Source organism: Amia ocellicauda, chromosome 5 (genome assembly GCF_036373705.1).
Source record: "Amia ocellicauda isolate fAmiCal2 chromosome 5, fAmiCal2.hap1, whole genome shotgun sequence".
In the NCBI taxonomy this organism is placed as follows: domain Eukaryota; kingdom Metazoa; phylum Chordata; class Actinopteri; order Amiiformes; family Amiidae; genus Amia; species Amia ocellicauda.
The window spans coordinates 43,361,850-43,386,100 of record NC_089854.1 but is presented as its reverse complement, the minus strand read 5'-3'; the positions used below and the strand labels follow the sequence as shown (position 1 = coordinate 43,386,100).

Below are 24,251 nucleotides of genomic sequence, written 5' to 3'. Positions count from 1 at the left end.
GTCGTATATGACGATAAAACAATGATTTTAATGATTGTTCACAATAGTTATATTACAATGTTTGAAACCACGCGTGCGCAATCAGTTAAGGATTCACACCGGCCCTGTTTCAAGCCTAAATTAAAATGTTGTGCCCACCCACCCCATAATACGCGTTTAAACACATTATCCTTTCAGTGAGAAAATGTGTCATTTGTGTACACAGAATTTCAGAATTAAGGTAAGTTTTCATTTGGGACCGGTAACCTAGAGGTAGTTTAATTACGTCTCTCCTTCAGACAATGCAATGCAGTATCATCATTCAGAAAAGTTATAACTATGATTTAAGGTTACTCATTGCCATAGATATTTAAGAATACATTAAATACATTTTGCTCCAGACTTGGGTTAGTCTACTGTGCAGTGAGGGTGACGGTGACCGCCCAGCTGAGCCCAGACGCATTTCCCCCCGGCGGACATCCAGCCCATAGACGGGCGCTGTGGGACGCGGGTCTGGGTCTTGTTACAGGTTGGCCTGTCCTCCCCCACTTTCACCGAGTCCGGTGTCCACTCGCCCTCTCTCTGTCAAAGAAATCATTGGTAGTTGTTGTTATTCTTTTCCTATAATATGTCAACCTCAATGGCTCGCCACATCCTTTTCCTGGCGCTACTGGGGGCAGGTACTTCAGTCTACATGGCCACCTTATAGATCTGTGACATCCTTTTGTTTTTTCTCTCCCATTTCAGCCGGAAAGAGAAGGGCAAGCCGAGCTCCGGCATCCACAGCAGCATGTCCACAACCCCGGTCCGATCGCCGACTCTGCAGCCCGGCAAGATGAAGAAGGACGAGTCGTTCCTGGGGAAGCTGGGAGGCACGCTGGTGAGGAAGAAAAAAGCCAAAGAAGGTAGGTTTTTCATTTTTGCAATCCCCACCCAAGGGCCTCCGTTATTTCTTCTCCATTTAGGACAGAACATATCCATGTGGACAGCCAGTGATTACGGAATAGTTACAAAGTGACTTCAGGAAAAAACTGAACCAAAAACAGCCCCTTTGAATACAATGCAACTCGGTATAAAACATGAATCAGCATTCTCCTAAAATCACTGCAGATTCGTTATCTTTAATCATGTCCTTGTGTTTCACTTCTCTCATACATTAATAATAAAAATAATAATATTGTTTGTAAATAAGCACCCATTCTCTCTATCTAAACAAGATCACTATATGAGTATATGAATAGGCTGAATAGCTGTCAATTACAAATTCGTGTACAGACTATATAAATACTACTTTTACTTAGTTTTAGCCCCTTTGCAAGCCTGTTTAAGATGCATATTATAGCATGTATGCTTTGTATTTTTTAATACCTTGTATTTTTCTTAAATTGTACTTTGTATTTATACTTAATTTGAATTGTGTATTGAATTGTATTCCTGCGCTTTTATAATGTAATGTGATATAAGGCGTCTGCCAAGAAATAAAGAAATGAACGAATGAATGCATACATAGATTAATACTAATGTTTTGATTACACCCTTAGACAATTTTAATCTTCGCAACCTTCATTTGATTAACTCTGTGTAGATGAGTTTTTGTAGTAGTTACTTAATATATACAGCATATTGTGTTGGTAATTGTTATACATTTAAGTCCAGGCTGTTAAGCCACTATATGAAAATAATAATAATGATATGCAAAAGTTCCAGCTGTTTAAAATGCCTGCTTTCTGAATGGTTCCTTAGTGATTTCTGACATGGTGAAATACATGTTTTCTTGGAATGTAGTTTTCTACCGCAACTTGAGAAGGATTTGCATCAAAGTAAGCTGGTGAAGCCCTATTAGATTTGAATAGACATCTGCATTGCTTTATCTGTTTGGCACAATAGAGTGTGTGTGTTTGTATGTATACAGCATGAAAGACAGGTAGATAGATAGCCCACTACATTTGGCAAACACTATTTCAGTTTCAGGGAAGTGAAAGATACCAGCCATCATGGTGTAGTTGAGTCAGAGCGGGTCTGAAGCGCTGCCTTGCTGACGTCTGGATCATCTGTTCACACAACTGCTTTGCAAGAACAAGCAAGCTATAAATAAACTCACTCTTAGCTCTTCGGATGCTTTAGCGTCAGTTAATTCCTAATCTAACTTGTGGATACATTGGCCAGTGTGTCTTACTTCACCTATGACATAATGTGTGCCCATTTTACTATTATTAGATGTGTTATTATTCACAGAATGCATGGTTACAGAGATACAGTCTATGTTGATTAAAAAAAATAAAAAATGGTTACTGTCGTTACCCTCTATGGAAAAAAAAGATGTCAGAACTGAATGTTTACTTGCATTTTTTTTTGTTCTTCTATGTATTGTTTACCTCCCTCCCCCTTGCCTTTACCACCGTCTGGAGCTCCATGTGGGACAGCTGTTGGCCTGGGAGCTAGTCTGGTTGTGTGTCCATATAAGGACCTCAAAGGCCATGCAGAGAGGCCAGAGCAATTACTGTGGCATTCCAATGTACAGTTATTGTCAAACAGACGCGCCAGGCTTTGTTTGTTTGTTTTTTTCAAGAGATTGAGCACAGAAATAGAAATGACAATGTCATCTGATGCAAACTGCAGTATTAATGTAGGCCCTTATGAAGTGAAAACGTTGACCCCGCCCCAGTGGTTGTGAAATTACCAGATGGATATTTGATAGTAGTTTTTTGGTGACACAGGCAAGAAGTGTTTGCTTGTGCCCAATTGGAATCTGACATCAGGTTCTGGGTTTGTAATCTGTGATTGAACGAAAGGGTTTGTGTACTTTTGATTTATTTAATCTTAGGCTGCAAGATATTGCCCTTGTTATTGTGAAGTCCAGAACCATACATGCGGTAAAGCTTTTGTCGGAACATGGAAAGCCTGAAAAAGCCAGTTTATTTATAAAATGCAACAATTTCCTGTCATATTTTTTACACCCTCAGTGGCATTATGGTTATTTTCCTAAAGTTACTCATCCATCTCCTTGGGAACCATAGATTCATAGCACTTCACAATAACCTTAAATAGCAATAGGCCTAATAATAATAATTTTAAAAATGGTGTAGATAAGCCTTATCAAAGTGCAAAAATGTCTGTTGGATTCTTCCTGTCTGTCAAAGAAGTTGGATATTTAAAAGTGGCTATATAGAAGTGCAAGTCACTGCTGAAGAAATATAGAGGGAGCAATATCATTCTGGCTGTAGCAAGAGCTATTTACCATTTTCACTGTCTCTTTATAATTGTCTTCTCGACTCAAAAACAAGTAAGTTTAAATTTCATTAGCTTTGTTATAATATTTTAGTATAGATCATTGAGACATTTAAGGTAACAGAAGTATCTTGCTAAATACATTGTGTGTTTCCTATATGTACAGTACTGTGCAAAAGTTTTAGGCAGGTGTGAAAAAATGCTGTAAAGTACGATGGCTTTCAACAATAGACATGTCAATAGATTATGTTTATCAATTAACTAAATGCAAAGTGAGTGAACAGAAGAAAAATCTACATCAAATCCATATTTGGTGTGACCACACTTTGCCTTCAAAACAGCATCAATTCTTCTAGGTACACTTGCACAAAGTCAGGGATTTTGTAGGCATTTAGTCAGGTGTATGATTAAACAATTATACCAAACAGGTGCTAATGATCATCAATTCAATATGTAGGTTGAAACACATTCATTAACTGAAACAGAAACGGTTGTGTAGGAGGAATAAAACTGGGTGAGGAACAGCCAAACTCAGCTAACAAGGTGAGGTTGCTGAAGACAGTTTACTGTCAAAAGTCATACACCATGGCAAGACTGAGCACAGCAACAAGACACAAGGTAGTTCTACTGCATCAGCAAGGTCTCTCCCAGGCAGAAATTTCAAGGCAGACTTGGTTTCCAGATGTGCTGTCCAAGCTCTTTTGAAGAAGCACAAAGAAACGGGCAACGTTGAGGACTGTAGACGCAGTGGTCTGCCAAGGAAACTTACTGCAGCAGATGAAAGACACATCATGCTTACTTCCCTTCTCAATCGAACGATGTCCAGCAGTGCCATCGGCTCAGAATTGTCAGAAAGCAGTGGGACCCTGGTACACCCATCTACTGTCCGGAGGAGTGTGGTCAGAAGTGTCCTTCTTGGAAGAGTTGCGGCCAAAAAGCCATAACTCTGACGTGGCAACAAGGCCAAGCAACTCAACTATGCACGAAAACACAGGAACTGGGGTACAGAAAAATGGCAGCAGATGCTCTGGACTGATGAGTCAAAATGTGAAATATTTGGCTGTAGCAGAAGGCAGTTTGTTCGCCAAAGGGCTGGAGAGCGGTACACAAATGAGTGTCTACAGGCAACAGTGAAACATGGTGGAGGTTCCTTGCAAGTTTGGGGCTGCATTTCTGCAAATGGAGTTGGAGATTTGGTCAGAATGAATGGTCTAATCAATGCTGAGAAGTACAGGCAGATACTTATCCATCATGCAATACCATCAGGGAGGCATCTGATTGGCCCCAAATATATTCTGCATCATGACAACAACCCCAAATATACAGCGACAGTCATTAAGAACTATCTTCAGTGTAAAGAAGAACAAGGAGTCATGGAAGTGATGGTTTGGCCCCCACAGAGCCCTGATCTCAACATCATCAAGTCTGTCTGGGATTACATGAAGAGAGAGAAGCAACTGAGGCTGCCTAAATCCACAGAAGAACTGTGGTTAGTTCTCCAAGATGTTTGGGCCAACCTACCTGCCGAGTTCCTTCAAAAACTGTGTACAAGTGTACCTAGAAGAATTGATGCTGTTTTGAAGGCAAAGGGTGGTCACACCAAATATGGATTTGATGTAGATGTTTCTTCTTTTCACTCACTTTGCATTTAGTGAATTAATAAATATAATCTATTAACATTTTTGAAAGCATTCTTATTTATAGCATTTTTTCACATCTGCCTAAAACTTTAGCCCAGTACTATTTATATTTATATAATGTGTTTATTGATATCATTGATACTAGTATGGTATACTGGTCATGCAAGTCTGAAAACCTTTCTACAAAATCATGTACAATGCTGAGGTGTTTTCCCTGTGAATAGGTAGTTCTGTATATATACTTACAGTATGACTTCAGTATTTGCCGATCAGTTTAGGCTTGCTGTAGTATATAATGAGATTTGCCGGATGTTTGTGTGTATAATGCATTTATCCAACACTGCAATGGTAGTCAATTTCAATCACGTGAACCCAAACCTACATGTGTTCTAAAGTGTGTTGCTAGATTTTTAAATTTCAGCTGAAAGTTCATTGAGTTGTTCATTAATACTCCATTAAACAAACAAAAGACATACATGAAAACCCTTTACAGACAAAATATGAGAATGGCATAGTAAAGGATTAAAACATACAAACCTACCTCATCATTTGCAAAAAAGGATAGTTTGTTTAGGTTAAGCAGGCATGTAATAGGTTGCTTTCTACAGTCTGTAATCTCTATAGTCAGCCAGGCAGATGGCAGTTTAGCTATCTGCATGTTTTATCTGTCTTGTCTTTAATTTTAGTTTTTTGTTAGAACTGTTTTTTATTTTTTTCAGTCAGTAGTACTATACACAGCAGCAGTTGAGAAATGTGCGGGACTTGAATAACTGCATCCACATTTCCTATCATTAATTTAAGTGATATCTGAAAGGGTTATAAATTGAGTGTAAAACTGCTGCATACTGTTATTGGTTTTTGTAGGATGAGGGTGTTGTACTGCCCTGTTGGCAGCAGATGGCATTGTTGGTCAGTGGCTTTCCTCCACCGCTGAGCTTTTTATAGAGGGGAACATGAACACTCTGGAGTCTTCAGGTTGCAGCTGGTTACTATTTCACTACCTAACGAAGAAGACACAAAACGGAGCACTGGCAGAGACAGACATGACTCCTAATTCAGGAATTCAGAATAACTCTGGATACATTTCATAGATAAGTTATGTGTTATACCTGTATTGTGCAGTGTGAGAGTTGAAATTAATGATAGATTATGCATTATATCAAGTAACAAAATAACTCCAATGAATGTTCCTTTTGCCTTTTGTAATTGCCTCTCTCGACATATTTACCAATTAGCAGCACTTGTCTTAATGTGCGGGTGTGAAATGGCCGTGCTCCCTTCTCCACCCAGGCTAACAAGCGAGGTTCTAGTGTAATGTGTCTGTGAGTCACAGAGGGCGAGGGCGAGTCCTGTCAAAAATAACTAGGGCTAAATTTAAAGGGACGTTGATCTCCCTATTGCATTATTTATATCTGGCAGGTGCTGTAAATCATGTTGATAGCATAGTATGGCAGCTTTTGGCATCCTTATTGTCTTCGAATTCACATCAGAGTCTTAAAAGGCCTGGATCCCATAAAAATCTGATGGAATTTGTAACTCTAAGACAGGACTTCTGCCTTTTGTAACTTCTAAGTGTTTAACAAAAATTCTGTTTTGTAACTTTTTTTTTTATTACAGGGGTTCCCAACCCCCCTACCCTTCTTGTTTTTGTTCCAACCAAGCTCTCAGTTACTTAATTGAACCTTAATTGAAGTAACAATCTGCTTAGATTTTAACTTTTTTAATTGTGTAATAAAATAGTTGATTCTTTAATAAGTTATTTATACAATTCTATATTTAACGTAATATCCTTATGGTTTTAATTAAAAGGCTCTAATTTAGGAAATTATTAATTCAGTTAAAGGTTAAATTAAGTAATTGAGCTCAGTTGGAACAAAAACCAGCATGGCAGGGTGTCTTCCAGGACCAGGGTTGAGATCCACTGCTTTGTCGTAGCAGTTCTGAATGGACCATTTATAACGCATCCTCTGTCTTAGAACCCAGGCAGACAGTATTAGCTTTTCATGGAACATATTTCTGATCTGCATGTAAGTAATGAACTTGGCAAAGTCTTTCAGGTCAGTTGTCTACCTGTTAATTTTCTTAGAAGCTTGATTATTCTCCCCTTTCAGTACTTTTTGTAGAAGTGAAGATGTGATCTGACAGAGGCTAAAAGAGTCTTTCCTGTTTGGAAGATAAACGCTGACATACTGTGTAATGTTTACCCTGCTGGGTTCTCCCTACTCTACACTACACAGTGAAAGGTTTTGCCTACATTTTTATTATTTTGGTAGCTGTATGTTTGTATGTTTTTAACTTCCCATAGAAAAAAGTTGTAATTAGTGCTGAATTATCTGTTATTGCATATATTCTAGGGTGCATTAAAGCAGCAAGGGTTCAAGGGTTAATTAAAGTACTTCAGTAGTAAATTCACAATGGGCTTCACTTGGCTTTAACCTCTGTTCATGGGGTTTAATTTGGGTCCTTATCACTGCTCCCAAGTGTCATTGTGTAAATAGATTGATTAATGCAGAATGTGACTCAGAATCATATTATTTAATGTCATATTTAATTATAATCAGCTTTACTTTGTCATTACCCCATTGTCTGGTGTAGACTGAGGCAACCATGTGATCCTCCCACATTAATTACACATTTAATTGTCAAAAAGTATATATACAAAGTGTGTGTGTGTGTGTGTGTGTGTGTATATATATGTGTATATATATATATATATATATATATATATATATATAGGCATTTTCATTCAAAAATACATTGCAAAGTCACATACAATTGGTTAATGTACTGAATTCCCTTTACCTTGAAAGCTGAAGGCAGATATTGCAATGGATTCTGGCAAGTGTGGCAAGCACTATACAATTTATTCTGTGGTCTAAATTGTAATGCTTGACAGATATAAACAAAACATGTATACAATAATTGTATGTGCTGTGATTAGCAGCACTGGATTATTCTTCATGCAGGGTGGATCAAAACCAATGCAAACCTACCTTCAGAATCAGCGTCGCCTGTTCTGCCCACATCTCAGACCAGTCGATGGCTCAGTGCCGGTCAGGTATTTATTGGGATCCCGTAGTGGTGTCTCTTTTCCTTCCGTTCCCTGTGTGCTGTGTAACTGGGCCAGCAGTGTGACAGAAATAACACGTGATGACTGGCCAGGCCACAGCTGCCCCCTTCACTGTGCTGCACTCTCCACCCGAGACACGGTCTCTCTGTCTCTCTCGGTGCCGGGGGCACAGGCATTCTCTAACACAAGGCCACTCCATAGCTCCACTCCACTGCCATGGCGGGCCTTTTGTGTGGGACCAAGCGGAGGAAACAAGGTAGTGTGCAGGGCTGGGTTGTACTGGGGGATTTTGGTTGGCTCGCTCCCTGTCAAGATACGATTTCAGAAGAAGATTTGTGTTACCCCACCTTCCTTCTCTGGGGCCCCACCAACAACTTTACCAGGAGAATCAATATATCCAGGCCTGCATGGGACCAGCTAGAACTGAAAGAGAATGGCATGACCTGAGCTAATTGTTTTATGCAATATCTGTCTCTACAGGTAGGTGCATTGGCTAGCATGTTCAGTGTTCACTTTGCTAGTGAGTTTGCTAGTCAGTGTATCAGGTACTTCCCAGTGTCATTAGAGAAGGCTTTTCTAAAGACTTATAACTGGGAGATCTTCCCTGACATTTGTTTATTTATGAATCTATAAAAAAAAAAAATCTACTGAAACCTTTTCATTTATTCATATATTCTGCATAATATGTATCAAGGGAGAACTATAATTGAATTAATGAGCTAGGAAGAGCTGACTATGCACAAACAATAAGAGTACACAGGATCTAGGGACTTTTTTATAGTGAAGGTTAATGATCAGTGTGGATCATTTGATCTGATGGATTTGGTGAGAAGAAGAAATCATTCAAGTTCTAGAACCAGAGAGGAGATTCTGGCAGGATAGGAATTCATATAGAAATGGTTTATGAAGTGAAATACTACTCTGTAAATGCAATTGTAGTTAACTGATCAATTATGTTGATAGCCAGTGGAAGATTTTTGTGAACCTCAACTCTGGGACAACGTCATGTACACTGTGGTATTTGGATTTTTTTTTTTTCTTCCCATTTTACTGATGAGCTGTACAGAAATGAGAAACGTGGTAGAAAAACAAAAACTGCCTTTGGCTTGTAATATATTGGGTATCACATCTGTGTGTAGTACACCTGTCAGTCAAGCTAAGTGGTTGTTTTTTAGTTTTCTGGCAGAGATGCCTTTGTATCTATGGTGAACTGCACCTCAGATCGCTTTATGCTGTGGTGTTAATGGGTGACAGTGTAACATTGCCATACAGCAACGTGGCAAGGACAGCTTGGGGGAACCCCAGCTGGCACCAAGACGGTGGTAGGAAATGGTCCACCTGTCTCGTCACAGACAGCTTTCTGGCACTGAGTCCATGCAGGGCCTGTATGAGTGTTACTATGAGCCAGGCTCTTTGGTCTTCGTCCCTGCCCTTGCTGTTTTTCATGTGTGTTCCCAGGCTGATTCTGGGATTGCCATTGCATGTGTTTCACAGCTGTGTATACTCGATGCACGTTGGTATTGATCCCCCTCTCCCTTTTTGAAATCTCTGGCATTGTTCAGCTTTATCAAGTGACTATTGCAGGCCACTTGCTTACATTTAACATTCCAAATCTCTGTCTCCACTTGGCTTTACGTATTTTTTTTATATTGTTTCTTATATATATATAGGTAAAACCCCTGGATGGAGGAGGATGCATTAGTAAAACCTTCTGTCTTGCTAATTGACAGCTGAGGCATTAGGGGAGATGCATCCTCAGAGATGAAGAGGTTTTACATTTGTGATGCCCCACGGACATACTTATTTTCACCTATAATGTCTTTTTACTTTATAGAACCTTTTTTTTTTTTTCTCACTATGTACCGTTAATTGGGTGATTGATTGTTCTATGTGATTATATGTTCCTTATAGTGATTAGGAGGATTATATCATCTACTATTTTCATGGCAGTGAATCAACATATGTTAGTCTGTCAAAAATGTGTCCCCCAGAGACAGTCTTTTGGTAGCAAGAAGGCACTGAAAAGCAGCATAAAGAGAAGTCTGTTACTAATAGTAACTTTATTCCTTTTCATTTCAATAAAGTTGGAGATTATTTGTTTATAACAAAAGGCATATGGGGAGTAGGCGTTTGAGGTGACATGGAGACATTTGTGTTATGTTTTTCAAATTATTAAATGACTGCTGCTTAAAAAAGAAAAAAAAGGTTAATTGTAATTTTTAAATTAGGGGGTAGAGAAGAATACATTGAAAGGAGGAGTCTTAATGATTAATGAGAGGTCTATACATAAAAAAAGTATACCGTTTCTGTTGTTTGAATAACCTCCCTGGAGTATAAGTATAGTTCTTCTTACTAAATTATATATACACTACCGGTCAACAGTCCTAGAACACCCCCCTTTTTCCAGGTTTTATTGACATTTAAGCAGTTCCAAGTCCAAGTGAATAACCTGAAATGGTACAAAGGTAAGTGGTAAACTGCCAGAGGTTAAAATAAATAAGGTTAGGTTACCAAAAACTGAAAAATGATGTACATTTCAGAGTTATATACTGTGTTACTACACGCTCTTAAGCATTATTTGGCAGTGTTACATGCAGCTCCTGTACATAGAAGTTACACTGTATTCCTACAATGCGCACACTGTTTGAAAGCTTATTCTCTTGGCTACCAGCGCGTTTCATTCTCAAACACATCCGATTTACAGTTTCTGTGTCGCCTGCCATCATTCAGAGCCCGGTGGGTAAATGCGCAGTCTGCTCCAGCGGGGAGGGTCTCATTCAGACGGTCACAGATCACTCAGTTTCGTTTGGATTTCTTTGCAAATAGGCTTATGTAAATTATGTAAAATCATTGTGTGTTAGTACACTGTAAATAGAGTGTTCCATCTTGACGTTTTGAGCTCTCAATGGGTGTGTTGCTTCTGTGATATCGTGGATGGTCTTCTGTTGATCAGTAGACTGTCTGGTTCCAGAATACGTCATAATTGTCAATATTTTCTGAGATCTTGCATTCCTACTCAAACCAAGTATCCCCCCACCCCCCCATTTCAGAATTCAGGGGGTGTAAATGCAGGGGGGGTATCAAAACGTAATTTTTCACATCAGAGAGTGCTTCACATCATTAGAAAGCTGAGAGTCTCAGCTTTCATGGAACACCAAACACTTGGCAAACAACACAACAGGGAAGAGTACACAAGGGATTAAAGAGAAGCACACAAATTTGGTGCCCTTTTAAGGGTTCCAGAGGGGTTTGTCAGTTTAAGGGGTTACATTTTGTTAAACAATACAGGTTTGATTTATTTTTTATCTCCAATTGTTTTTGTTCTATGCTTTAATTTCATTACATTGAGTACATTGAGACATTACACTGCGTAAATGTCAATAAAACTGGAAAAATTTAGGTGTTTTGACAGATATTATTGTGTGGTGTGTTCATGTGTGTTTGTTTTTGTTGTATGGCTTTTGAGTTCTGACAGTGTATACCAGTATTTTACGTTATATCTAATACAATAATCATTAAATAAATGACTTGGCTAGATTGTTTTCAAAAATAAATGCTTTAGTAAAACTATTATCTTTCATGAGGTAGATGTATGTTATTTTTAACTTATGAGTCAGAAACCAAAATGATTGGGTTTTGGGGGAGGTTGTTAATTTCACATCATCCATGTAGCAAAATACATTGCCTCACAGAGGGTGTGAGTGATATGTTAAGCAAATCAGTCATCAAGGGCAGGGATTGGAAGTCAAATGTATGACCATCACTAGTATTCTAACCAAAACATATTGAGGGTTAATAACAACATCACCTAGGGTGGAGACCGGTCTGAACTTCAGTGGAGAACCCTGTGGATTAATTTAATGGAAGGTGGGAAAGAACTAATAATATAAGGTGGCATTGAAAATGAATCATTTGACATCAAACATGCAGGTTTCCAGGATGAAGAAACTGGGTGCTTTATTTCTGATGTCTTGGCTTTCTTGTCTAGTTAAAATATGAAACTGATTGCAGTTCATATGTGAATGTGAATATGAATGTAATTTCCCTCTCTTCTGCCTATGCATACTCTGGCTAGATTACAGCGTCTGAACGGCTATAATCGCTATTAGAAAAATGGTGAAAATATCCTTCTAATGCTTTGGCCTTTTTTTGTGTCTGCCTAGTGAGTGACCTCCAGGAAGAAGGCAAGAATGCCATCAACGCTCCTCTCCAGCCCTCAAGCACAGACATCCACCCTGAAGACACCCTCCTCGGTAACCTTTCCCTTTTTATTTTACATACGAATACCCATTTATACAGCTGGGTATTTAGTGGAGCACTCTTGGTACAGTACCATGCTCAGGGGTACATGGGATTGAACCCATAACCCTCCACTCCAGAGGCAAGAGTCCTGACCCACACTGTTGTTGTTGCTGTGCTGTGCTGTGCTTAAGGAGAAGTTCTTCACTCTGGGAGGGGCAGTTCCATGGAAGTTACTCTGGCACACCCTGTCCCCCGTGAATCACTCCAGATTTCGCAGCCCCTCCCTTTCATATCCTCTAAGGGCTTTGTACAGTGTCCGTGAAGAGACACCAGCTGGCCTGCTTCTTGTTTCACTGAGCTGGATGTGGAGTCAATCTCCCTTGTGGATGTGGATCCCTTTGTAAAGCCTCCATCAGAGAACATCAACATCACCACAAGGACTTTGTAGCGAATATCATTTTCACCCCCTGCAAATGTGCCACACTGTGAGACCTGGTATATTCAGTAAGATTCACACATGCATCAGATTGGGAGAAATGTTCTGGATACAGGAAGCTTTCCCACCTATGGATGCAGTGTCCTCAGATTACTGCCCTAAATACACTCCCCCTGCAGGCAACAGCTGGACAACCTGCTATGCTTAGCCATTGAAAGCGCGGTAAAACGATCTTCTATTTGATATGTATGCAAAAACTCCCAACTAGTTTCACAGCTTTCCTTTGTAATTGTTTTATCTTTGCTTGCCAGTGCCAGTATAGTTCACTTCAGTACATTGTGAATGTGAAACAGTCAGCTTGGTGACTGATCAGAATCGGGATTTCTGATCCAGATCTAAAAGCAGAACTAGGTAGCAGTAGATTGATTTCCACATGTGATTACATCTAAATTCCAAGAATCATGTGAACAGTGCCTGTGGAATGAGTGTGTAAAGCTCCCTGCTTTTCTCCAGCTCAGTCATAGAGACTTGTGACTCCACTGGGTGCTCACACAATGAATCTCTTCACAGAGGAAAATGCAGAGAGGACTATGCTGGACCCCACCTCCAGGGACGACTCCAAGTTTAAAGAGCTCCTCAGGGTAAATTTGTCATTTCTCCCTGTGTGGTTCATTTTGTTCAATATCATGAGCACATCACCTATGATAATAGCCCTGGTTAATGGCATGGAAAGGAAAATCGCATGCTTTGTATGTTTAAGAATTACTTGTATTGACCTGGATGCCATAATATATATAGGATTGGCGATTTGATGATGAAGGAAATTTCAAACCACAGTATGTTATTCATAATGTTTGTTTTAAAAAAAACAAGATGGTGGTAATGCTTTAAAATGACCGCAAGGATGAGTAAAGCTCCACAGAAGACTCCACAGAATATACTGGAATACAGGCCGATCGTTGTCTGTGCTCTGACCAGGGGGTCTGGCTCTGTCTAGGTGCTGATTGACTGGATCAACAACGAGCTGGAAGAGGAGAGAATCATTGTGAAGGACCTCGAGGAGGATGTCTACGATGGACAGGTGCTGCAGAAACTTTTTGGTATGTATGAAAGAAACTCTGTTAACTTGATTCTCAACAGCAAACTCTGGTAGCTTGTTCTCGTTTCTACTCACTGCTCTAACATGTTGAATGTTGTGTGACTAAACTCCTTATAAAACAGTCCAACACTGGTCCTGGAGTATGGAAGAGCCCTGGGGCCATGTGAAAGAAAATAAATTCACACTTTCAAGTTTTTAATTCAAAAATGTTGAATATATAAGTTGAAAATGTGTTATTTAAGTTGAAATGTATTTATTTAAAGTCAAAATTCTAAAGTTTTTTCTTTTTCACATGGCCCCAGGGTTCTTCCATACTAGAGGACCCCCTACCCTGGTTCTTTTTGTTCCAACCAAGCTCTCAATTACTTAATTTAGCCTTAAATTAAGTAAAAAAATCTGCTTAGATTTGACTTATAAAATTGTGTTATAAGAGTTGGTTCTTTAATTATACTTTTCTTTATTTCTTTTGTTCTTTATGTATAAAGAACTTACTATTTTAAAATAAGTTCTTCATACAATTCTACACTTAACTTAAACCCCTACTGTTTAAAACAATTAAAAGGCTCTGATTTAGGAAATTATTAGTTCAATTAAAGGTTTGAAAAAAAAGCATTCAGTACTCCTGAGCTGTGCTGAGAGGGGAAAAAAGTATTCATTTGCAGTTTGACATTAATCCTATGTATTAGTATTGCCACATACCTTTACTGGAATCTTCCATATTTCCAAAGATATGTAATACTTTGTTCTGTTTTGGTAGCCATTAATTATTTAAAGATGATAATGATAATAACACTTCGGCACTCTCCTGGACTGGTCAGCCACAGTTTTTTCTTTCTACATCTTGGTTTTAAAGAGTTCTGTTCCACACGGAGGTGTTGCACTGAACGTTGTGTTGCTTCCTTATCGCAGAGAAGCTGTCGGGGCGGAAGCTGAACGTGGCCGAGGTGACTCAGTCCGAGATAGGACAGAAGCAGAAGCTCCAGACGGTTCTCGAGGCCGTGAATGAGTTGCTGCGCCCACACGGCTGGGCCCTGGACTGGAGTGTGGACGGTGAGCACAGCTGTCGACACTCGCCTAGCACTGACCTGAACTCTTCATCTGGACACACCTGCACACACGCCTATGCAAATTTCTGTATGAAACGCTGACATACCAAAGCCTCATTGGTAGGGAAACAGCCCTCTGCTCCCTGCATCACCCTCTTTGACCGCACCTCTCTTCTTCCCACAGCTATCCATGGCAAGAACCTGGTGTGCATAGTCTCCCTGCTGGTTGCCCTGGCGATGCACTTCCAGGCTCCCATCCGTCTGCCTGAGCATGTGTCTGTGCAGATGGTGGTGGTCAAGGTGAGAGGGAAGACGAGAAACATATTCATGTGTTTAAATTAATTCTGGAAGAGCATATAGTCGTGTGCTTCAAAATCGAAACAACGGGTACATGTATTTTAAATTGATTTTGGGTTCAGACTCATGATCGCCGCTGACCTAACAAACTCTCAATGTGAAAACTGAGAGGTCATCAGAAACCGATGATGGAAACCAAGGACAAAAGACAGTTCAGGGCTATCCTCATCTACAAACGTGTTTTTGTAATAGCTGTATTTTCAGAACACCTTCACCAGAGGATAACATTTATGATTAATTCCTTTTTTATTTTTAAATAAATGCAGTGTTCAAGGTTTACAGGCCGCTTTGTACTTGTGGTAGGTGAAGTGTATGCTTAGTATGTCTAGTATAGTTTAATCTGAAATAGTTTTACTGTTCATGAATCTCTCCTCATTAAGGCTCTTGTGTTTAATACAGAAAAGAGAGGGCATTCTTCAGACATCGCACGTGACGAAGGAGCTCACTACCACCACAGAGTAAGTAAAGTGAAAACCCTGCAGTGTTAAGATTTCTGCACTTACTGGATCTTGCTGAATTGGTTTTGGCTATAAACTGCTGCTACACCCAATACATCTGTTGCTACCTGGTGTCTGAAAGTGGAAAAGCTGTAATTGTAATCAATGGTTCAAGAAAAACTTTGACTAGGGATAATCTGGGTCTACAAAATCAACCCTACAAGAGTGGAAGTCGGTCTTCTATCCTAGGTTTTCTAGTCACTGTTTGAACAAAACCACCTTTGCGTTTCATATCTATGTAAACTCACCCTTGCAACTCCTCCAGAACTGAATCCACTGCCCAGGACAACTTTTGTGAATCAGGTTCAGTGTTGTTATAACAATCCTTGTGGCCTTGATTCTTCATTGTGAGTGTGATAGACTCTTAATCGGCAAGCATTGTTTATGCAACACAGTGTCCTGTCAAGCACAGGGGATCAGAGTGCAGTTTAATGGGATATCGGCTATCTTTCCTGACCACTTATTTTTTGTCTTTGTGTAGGATGATGATGGGGAGATTTGGTGAGTAATTCTTCTGCACATTGTGTTCCCTCTTTGTTTATTTCAAGAACAACAAGCTGGGCCATCAGACGGCAAATATAAGGCATCTTTGGGCAGGGGTTAAATGGGAAATTGATTTGTTTTTTGGTTGTTAGCTATAATCGTTTTCAAGTGTCTGTAAATAGACCTTGTTAGTTTCTTGGGAGGTGGTTGGAAGTGCTTCACCCCAAGGTATTTCTTGAGCAAAAAGAGTATACAGTAGTTTGAGTTTTGCTGTGGATTAATTTCGATTTCAGAAAGAGATGCCTTTGACACCCTGCTGGATCACGCCCCTGACAAGCTGAATGTTGTTAAAAAGGTTTGTGTTAGCTGATTTTCTCTCAGAGACCTTCACAATGGAAACTAGCTGCATTTACATTCAAAATGTCATGAGAGTAAAGAAAGTATCACGACTTCTTTTAAGGTTCTACAGCTGGGTTATAATTTGTGTGTTTATGGGTAATACTGCACCCACAAAAATTTGTTGAGTTGTTTTTAACTCCTCATCCCTTCCTTACCTTTCATAGTGAAGTGATAGGGATCTTTTGTGCAAAATGTGGCACAGCACCAAACATTAGAACTATGCAGTCTCATTGTATTAACCAGTAATAATAATGTCATTGTTTTTTTCTTCTCTCTTCTGCCCCCAGTCTCTTATCACCTTTGTGAACAAACACCTCAACAAGCTGAACCTGGAGGTAACCGAGCTGGAATCGCAGGTAAGTTTTTCCCACAAGAGGGCCTTCTGCTTACACCAGATTTGGATTTCCTTCTCTGCTGTACCTATCTAATTACCAGTCATGCAATCCATTCCATAACTGGAGATCCTGACGAGCACGGACAGCTATGATTGTGTATTGCATGCTTGAGATTATGGGTTCCTTGTTGTTCAATTACATTTTGCAGCGAGCGATCTCTCTGTTGAGGCTGACACCAGTGGATACTAAGACTATAGACCCTGAGAAATGGGGGCAGTTATACTATGCATTTACTTTGGGTTTCTGTGTATGGTATTGTGGGAAACCATGAATGCCCATGCCTTTGGTGATCTCTCACTGGGCTTTTAGCACGGTGAAGCTCAGTAAACTCTTTATCAAGGGAAGTCAGTTTGATATCCTTTCTCCCGGTCTAGTTTGCAGATGGTGTGTATCTAGTGCTGCTGATGGGACTGCTGGAAAACTACTTTGTTCCTCTTTACAATTTCTTCCTCACCCCCGAGAACTTCGATCAGAAGGTACGTTTGAGGCGACTAATGCTGAAAACATGACATCTGTGCAGGGGGAGAGACATGGCAGTAATCTTGTATTGTGCCCCTGCAGCTGAGAATATTACTTTAGACAGCTGTACCCCCTGTAGTATCTCAATGTTCTTTGCGGATGTCTCGTTTCTATATAAATGGCAAGTATATAATATCAGTGCCTGATCTTGACTTTTCCCTCTATTGTCTGCTCTTCTGACTCATGGGTGAAACAACATTTTGTTCATTAGTGATATCCTGCCTCTATATTGTTCTATTGAGTAGAGAAACTAAAACGGTTTCCCACATTGTGGGGTGAGCAAATGGTAATTGCTTTTAAAAAATGTCTTCCCATATATTATGTCATGAGTAATTCATGTACAAAACAGCACCTCTCCCTACAAAATGGAGAAGAGATATTACAGTACCTGCCTGCTGTTGATTCAAAATTTAGCCAGCACCACCACAATAATCATAGTAACTCCTGTATTTCCTGCTACTGCTCTGGCCCAGCTGTAAGTGAGAGTCTCTTGAGACGCACAGTGCAGGTTGGTGCCTTGATTGTAAAAACTGTCTGGTGTGGGATTAGCCTCTGTGACAGATATGTGATGGCATTAACACCTTCTGTACCATCTGGTTTCTACAGGTTCATAACGTGGCATTCGCCTTTGAGCTGATGCAGGATGGAGGACTGAAAAAGCCCAAAGCTCGCCCAGAAGGTAACTACATTATTTTGCATATTCATGAGGTGAATTTCTCTTCCTCTCTCCTTGATTTGTTATTTTGTCTGTTTGTTTTGTTGACTGAACCTTAATGTACTTTCAAACTACACTCCTGACTGCAAAGCATGTTGAGCTGTATTTCCCTCTGGACAGCAGTCTTTCTTTTGCTTCTCTGGGAGTGACCTGGGTAAAGTACTTTTTGTACTAGTAGTTTTGATAGACAGTGAATATTACTTTGAATCCCCCTGGTTGCATTTTAAATATTGCCCATCTGTGCATTTATTTCCCTAAAGCATTTTATATTTTATTGGATTGTTTTAGCAAGAATGGTTTATCTGTTAGTGTCTTTCTTTTGCAAGACACTCAGGGCTAGATGTACTAAGGGATTTCAAATGTTTTAGGAATCATAAACGAATCAGAAATGTTGGGTGACGTGCACTAAAGAAGCACTGTGACATCTGTGTGGTTTAAAGCAGGGTCTGGTTTTTGTTCCAACTCACAATTACTTAATTAAACCCTTGATTTCACTAATTTCCTTTTAATGATTTGAAACAGTAGGGCTTTTAAGTATAACATTATTATTAAGGAACCAACTTTTAATCAGTCAAATGTAAGCAAATTATGAGTTATTAGGGTTCAATTAAGTCATTGCGAGCTTGGTTGGAACACAAACCAGCAGGGTAGGGGGTCCTGCAGGACCAGGTTTGAGAACCACTGGTTTAAAGGACTTTTTTGGCTGAAATTTGTCTTTGCAGTTCAGCTATTGATGGATATTTAATGCTGAGCGTTTCTACAACAAGCCACAAAAAGCATTGCAGTGCGAATGATAATAGCTTAATGTTGGCCTCAACCCGATGGGCTGCAGTCAAAGAGACACTTACAACTTACACTCCCCCTCCCTCCCCTCATTTTGAGACAGGCATTGGCTCACCAGCTTGTGTTACTTGGTTAGACATTTGACAGAAATTATACCTCTTGGCTCAGATGCACAATGTCTCTGTTTTTGTTTGCAAACAGTTATAAATTAGGCATCCACTGTAAAACAGCTACATTTATCACTGCTGCAGTAACATGCAGGTGATTTGTGTGGAAGTTGTACCTGATTCTTTATAGTGGTAGAGACTGTATGCCAGACAAATGCACATTCATTTGATTTTTTTAATGTAAAGAAAATGGGCTTTTAACTTCACTGCAGGTTCAAAGCAAAGACTTTACGTCCCTTCTGCAGAATACATTTAATAGCAATAAATGGTGCACAGCCAAATAAAGGGTTTGTATCATTCCACTTATATACAGGGCTATTCAAGACATTACATATACAATAGAATGAACACTATAAGCATCACTATGCAGGACACAGGATCTAACTGGTCTTGTATGACCCAAACAATATATTGTTTATGCATATTGTTTATACCGACGATGAGACTGTTTCTGTCTATTTCTTGTTTTAGGACCATTTTGCACCCAACATTTCAGCTACTGTTTTAACTAAGGCCCTCCAGGTGCCTCAGCATGCTGTACAAAGGTTATATATCTTAATGCACTAAAAAGACACAATACGCAGGACTATACTGAAGTTTTGTCATCCTTAATTTCAGCCTTTAATTTGCCTTTTCATGCAAACTTGTAAAATACATTTATATCAGTATTTTGTGTATGTCTTCATGAACATATTTTCTCTTGGTATATGTATTTTGCAATTTGTCGCAACCAAGATGCTAATTGCGGTATGTTGGCCCCATGACTGGTCTTTCTTAGTACATCTAGCCCTTGGTGTGATGTAGCAAGTACATTTTTATTGAACTGAAGAAATGGCCATCCCCACCAGGTGGAAACATTGTGAATTTGAACATTGCTGCAGTTTGTTTTTTCCGTTGCTCTTCGTCAATGTTTGTCAGCTCGTTCTTGTCTCTGTTCGAGATCTCCAAAGTTCCTCCAAATATTGTAGTAAGAGCGGATCTCTCGCAGTTCTTGCTGTGCAGTTTATGAGAAATAAGCATGTTTTGTTTTTAATTAGACAACTTTTGCAAGCCTAAGACTCGTCTATTTAATTTGCTTCCACTCCCCATTTTAAATTTTATTTTGTGAGAAACCTGAGCTGGTCCTGATATGCAGATTTGTATGGGCCTGGCTTGAATTGTTTGTTTGTGTTAGGGTTGGGTTTCAGGTGTTGTGTGGCAGGTAAACTAATATAATACAGTGGTAATGCAGTTCAGTATGTCAGTTCAGAATACTAATTTCTGATTATAATTTACGTATAAATACATAAATTTTGTATCACTATGTGAAGTGAAGGTTTACAGGATTGTTTGTGTTATTTCTATTTGTATATTTTTTTTAAACCCACTTTCCCCCCTCCCTCTTTTGTAGATGTTGTCAACCTGAATCTGAAATCCACCCTGAGGGTTCTCTACAACTTATTCACCAACTACAAGAATGTCGAGTGAAGTTCAAGTTGGCCTGAACGTGATGTCCAAAGACGGTACAAACATTTTGACAGCTGGTGTTCACGCTGGTCTGGCAAATTTGACCGAACTGCAGGGACAATAATTTGCAATGCAATGATGCAAGCTTTGTAGCTTCTCTGGTGATCTCACCCCCAACAACTTCCCCATCCTACACACACACACACACACACACACACACACACACACACACACACACACACACGCGCGCGCAAAGTTTTCTCTGTCCATTCATTGCAATACATTTTTAAAATCTGACCTGATATAAATTGTTTAAGGATTGTATGCAAGACCCACAATTAAACAAATGTTGTAAAGGTGTATTCCCTGGGTTTGGAATGTAACCCTGACATTAGAGGAATGTATTGCACTGCAGCTTGCGTTACTTTGTTATAAATATCTCAGCTCAGATACAGTGATCTGTTTTTGTTTGCAAACAATTATAAATTAGGCATCCACTATAAAACAGCTACATTAATCACTGCTGCAGTAACATGCAGGCATTTTGTGTGGAAGTTGTACCTGATACTTTTACAGTGGTAGAGACCACTGATTAATGAAGTGCACATTGATTCGATTTTTTAATACCCGTTAGAGAATCGTTGTAGTCTTTATTTCAGGTTTTGGTCTTAATTTTGTAATATGAAACGGTTACTGAACTGTAACTAAAAGCCTTTTTTGTTTCTGCAACACATTGTTTAATTTGTAAACCGGTGTTCTCCAACAGAAGACATGGCTTTAATTGCAGTTTTTGACACTTTTACCCTTCATCTCTTTTAACCCTTGGCCAATTATTCCTTGCCTGCTTTTGAGGATCTAAGCCATGTGCCCGGCTCAGCACCTGGGTTCTTAATTAAGCCATTCTTATTAGATGTTCTCAAATGTTTCTGAATTGTTCATCCATCTGCTGCTGTTTATCCAAGTATTGACTCCTCAGTGAAGCTGGTGTCATTTTGCATTGATACAGACAGGCAACAGATTGTCCAAAAGCCTTTCTAAAGAACCATATGTACAGAGAGTGTCCATGCATGTGTGCCGGTGTTGAATTATCACTAGTCATGTTTTTGGAAGACTAGCACCTGGATATTAAAAGCAGTTTTGCAGCATAGGTATTTATGAATGTGTTCTACTGTTACTTTCTTGTAATAAAATCTCTAAAAGCAGTTTTGCTGAGTCCTTGCATTTATGTATGTATTTATTTATGTCGGTTGTGGTTCAGTTCCAGATTGTATTCAAAATGTCTCAGTCCCTTTTGTTTTCATTCATTGCAGTTGGAAGAAGCACAGAAAGATGAACTTGAGAGTTAAAGCGACACAGATTTCAGAGGTTCATGGCCTCTCTTCAGCTCTTCACTGTTCATGTTAGTGTTCAGGAGTTTAGCACCCAGCACCTCAGAACTTGGTACAGTCTGTAATATAAAGGAAGGTTATGTGGCCATCTTATGATCTGTGGTCTTCTTAGGTGCCTGTGTATTAGGAAGAGGAATTGGGACCTCCCCCAATGCAAGATAGCTGAATGTGTGGGAGAGGGGTGTGTGTGAGTAGAGAAGGAGTAAACCGCAGCTAATGTTATTCTAGGTCTACAGGGACAGGAAGTGAGGACTGTGGTATGAGTTGGCAATCATTATTATTTTACTGGTCTGCGTTTTTTGTTGTGCCTTAGTTTAGTTTTTTGTACTTCATGAGTACCCAAGGTCAAAAGATGCTTTTTTGGTGTGGATTAGCAGGTGTAAGGTTCCAACTTTGAGAGCATTTGGTGATGTCATACATAGTTGCAAAAACATGTTGTATTTAATGAAAAGGCTGTTGCTTTTGTTGTTTTTATTTTTTAATCGGGGAGATACTCAAGTTCAGCTTCTGACATTGACAGTCCTCTAGCTAGCACAAAAGTGTTATCTCTTCATGTACAATAATTACAATTTCCAGCATTATATTATATTTCATAATCACATACTTTTCTGACTAAAACTGTTCATGGAATCGATAACATCATCTTCGGTGAGAACAGTGGCACGGCAGATGGAAAAGTTGTGAAATGCAATGTGTCTGTGGGGAAATTTGTTTTGACATCCCGCCTGCATCTGTCGCTTTCTGACGTCTTTGAGGGGGAGGACAAATGGAAGAAGTAAAAAGAAATAGCATCCGAAAAATCATTTGGAAGGAATGAATAATTAAAAATCTCATAAGTTTGTGGAATCGCTCATTCTCGTTCAAGTGAAAACGGCATGTGATGACATTTTCACTTAACGTTTAGCGCCTTGTTTACCGCTTCTCCCTTTTACTGACAGATGGGCTGATGACACTCTCTCAAAGCAAAACAGCTCACACTGTCAACAGTCACAAGCCACTGACTTCATCTTTCTGAGGAAGGACAGCTGTCATGCATTCTGTCTTCTCTTAACATTAAGACTGGTGTGAAACGAAGGTGCTGTAGTGAAGGGCCCATTAATTACAGGCATTTGAGCTTAAACCAACCAATCAACAAATATTAGACCCTGCAGATTACTTTTATTTTATTTTCTTCTCCCCCAACTGTACATGTATGGTTGTTTGATCAATTCAGTAGTCCTTCATTACTTGAACAAGGTTTTATAACACCCTACTTGGTCTCTGACATCCATTATAACTGAAAAGGGGCTGACAGTGTTTAACAGTTTAGGCAAAAATGGCTCATCTGTTCCCTACAACCTTGTGGGTTATTATTGCTTGGTTACCAGTTCAGGGATGTGTGTAATTCCTGTTAGGAGTTATATTGTAATAACAAAGGGGTATACTTGAAACCTGTGCTCTAAAACAAAAAGTACTAAACATTGCATACATGTGGATATGCAATATATTGTTTTTCATATGGACATCTTCCTCAGAAACTGTCCCTGACTGGAAACACGGGTCTTGCTGAACACAGTGGAGTCCATCAGCAAAATTATCCATATTTCCCTCCATTTTGAATTCTTCATATAGAATAGGCTTTCATGAGCCAGAGCCTAACTCAGCAGTCACAGGGCTACAAGGGAGGGTACATGCCAGTTCATCACAATACATGACAAGACAACACACAGCAATTTAGAGTAGACAAACAACCTAAGCAGGGTGTCTTTGGGATTTGGAATGAAACCAGAGCACCTGGCCAAACCACTGTGCCGACCACTGTTCCACCGTGACACACACTTAGTACGATGATCCTTTAAATGCAGAAGTCCTGAAAATTGGTTCTGCTTTGTTCTTTCTTGTAAGTGTTGATGGAGGAGTGTGTTTCTCTATTTTCCCTGTGTGCCATAACCTTTTGGGTTTTTGTAATCTTTTTTTTTTTTTAAATACGTTTTTGGTAGTCATTCTCTGTTCCTGTTTTCCACTTATACAGTGTATTTTCATAAGTACGACCCTACTAGACTCGCATTCAGTGAATCACTAGGTTTGTCAATACGAACTGTGTTGAAACAAGTGCTTGATTTATGTGAGTCTCGTGGGAAGAAATGTATGTTTAGAGAAGATAGTTATTACTTATTACAAATAGCACTGTAAGACAAGTGCAGTTCAGGTCAGGTTCAGATCAAGCAGATCAGAGTGAGGCCTGCCCTTTAAATGAAGTTATGATTATTATGACTATAATTTCCTAAACTATTTTGTAGACACCAAAAGACAAGTCAACTACAATGTACACCGATCAGCTATAACATTATGACCACTGACAGGTGAAGTGAATAACACTGAT

General features: G+C 39.4%; 1 protein-coding gene across 4 annotated transcripts; it reads left to right on the top strand.

Annotated features, from left to right (window-relative positions):
* Nucleotides 1–416: 416 nt before the first annotated feature.
* parvb (parvin, beta) lies at nt 417–21,703 on the top strand. 4 transcript variants are annotated; one of them, XM_066705331.1, is made up of 14 exons: nt 417–508; nt 727–884; nt 12,081–12,170; nt 13,166–13,236; nt 13,593–13,695; nt 14,604–14,744; nt 14,925–15,040; nt 15,497–15,555; nt 16,076–16,095; nt 16,371–16,432; nt 16,764–16,832; nt 17,246–17,347; nt 17,997–18,069; nt 20,446–21,703. In XM_066705331.1, the coding sequence occupies exons 2-14, from the start codon at nt 770–772 to the stop codon at nt 20,520–20,522; spliced, it is 1,098 nt and encodes a 365-aa protein (XP_066561428.1). In that variant the 5' UTR covers nt 417–508; nt 727–769; the 3' UTR covers nt 20,523–21,703. The 4 variants fall into 4 exon arrangements, with proteins under 4 accessions (XP_066561428.1, XP_066561431.1, XP_066561429.1 ...); XM_066705334.1 differs by lacking the exons at nt 417–508; nt 727–884 and adding an exon at nt 3,244–3,262; XM_066705332.1 differs by lacking the exons at nt 417–508; nt 727–884 and adding an exon at nt 8,082–8,173.
* Nucleotides 21,704–24,251: the final 2,548 nt, after the last annotated feature.

Coding starts and splice junctions, on each gene's coding strand:
- parvb (XM_066705331.1), top strand. CDS start 770: ATGTCCACAACCCCGGTCCGATCGCCGACTCTGCAGCCCGGCAAGATG. Junction 885..12,080: donor GAAGAAAAAAGCCAAAGAAG/GTAGGTTTTTCA, acceptor GTGTCTGCCTAG/TGAGTGACCTCCAGGAAGAA. Junction 15,556..16,075: donor GAGCTCACTACCACCACAGA/GTAAGTAAAGTG, acceptor GTCTTTGTGTAG/GATGATGATGGGGAGATTTG.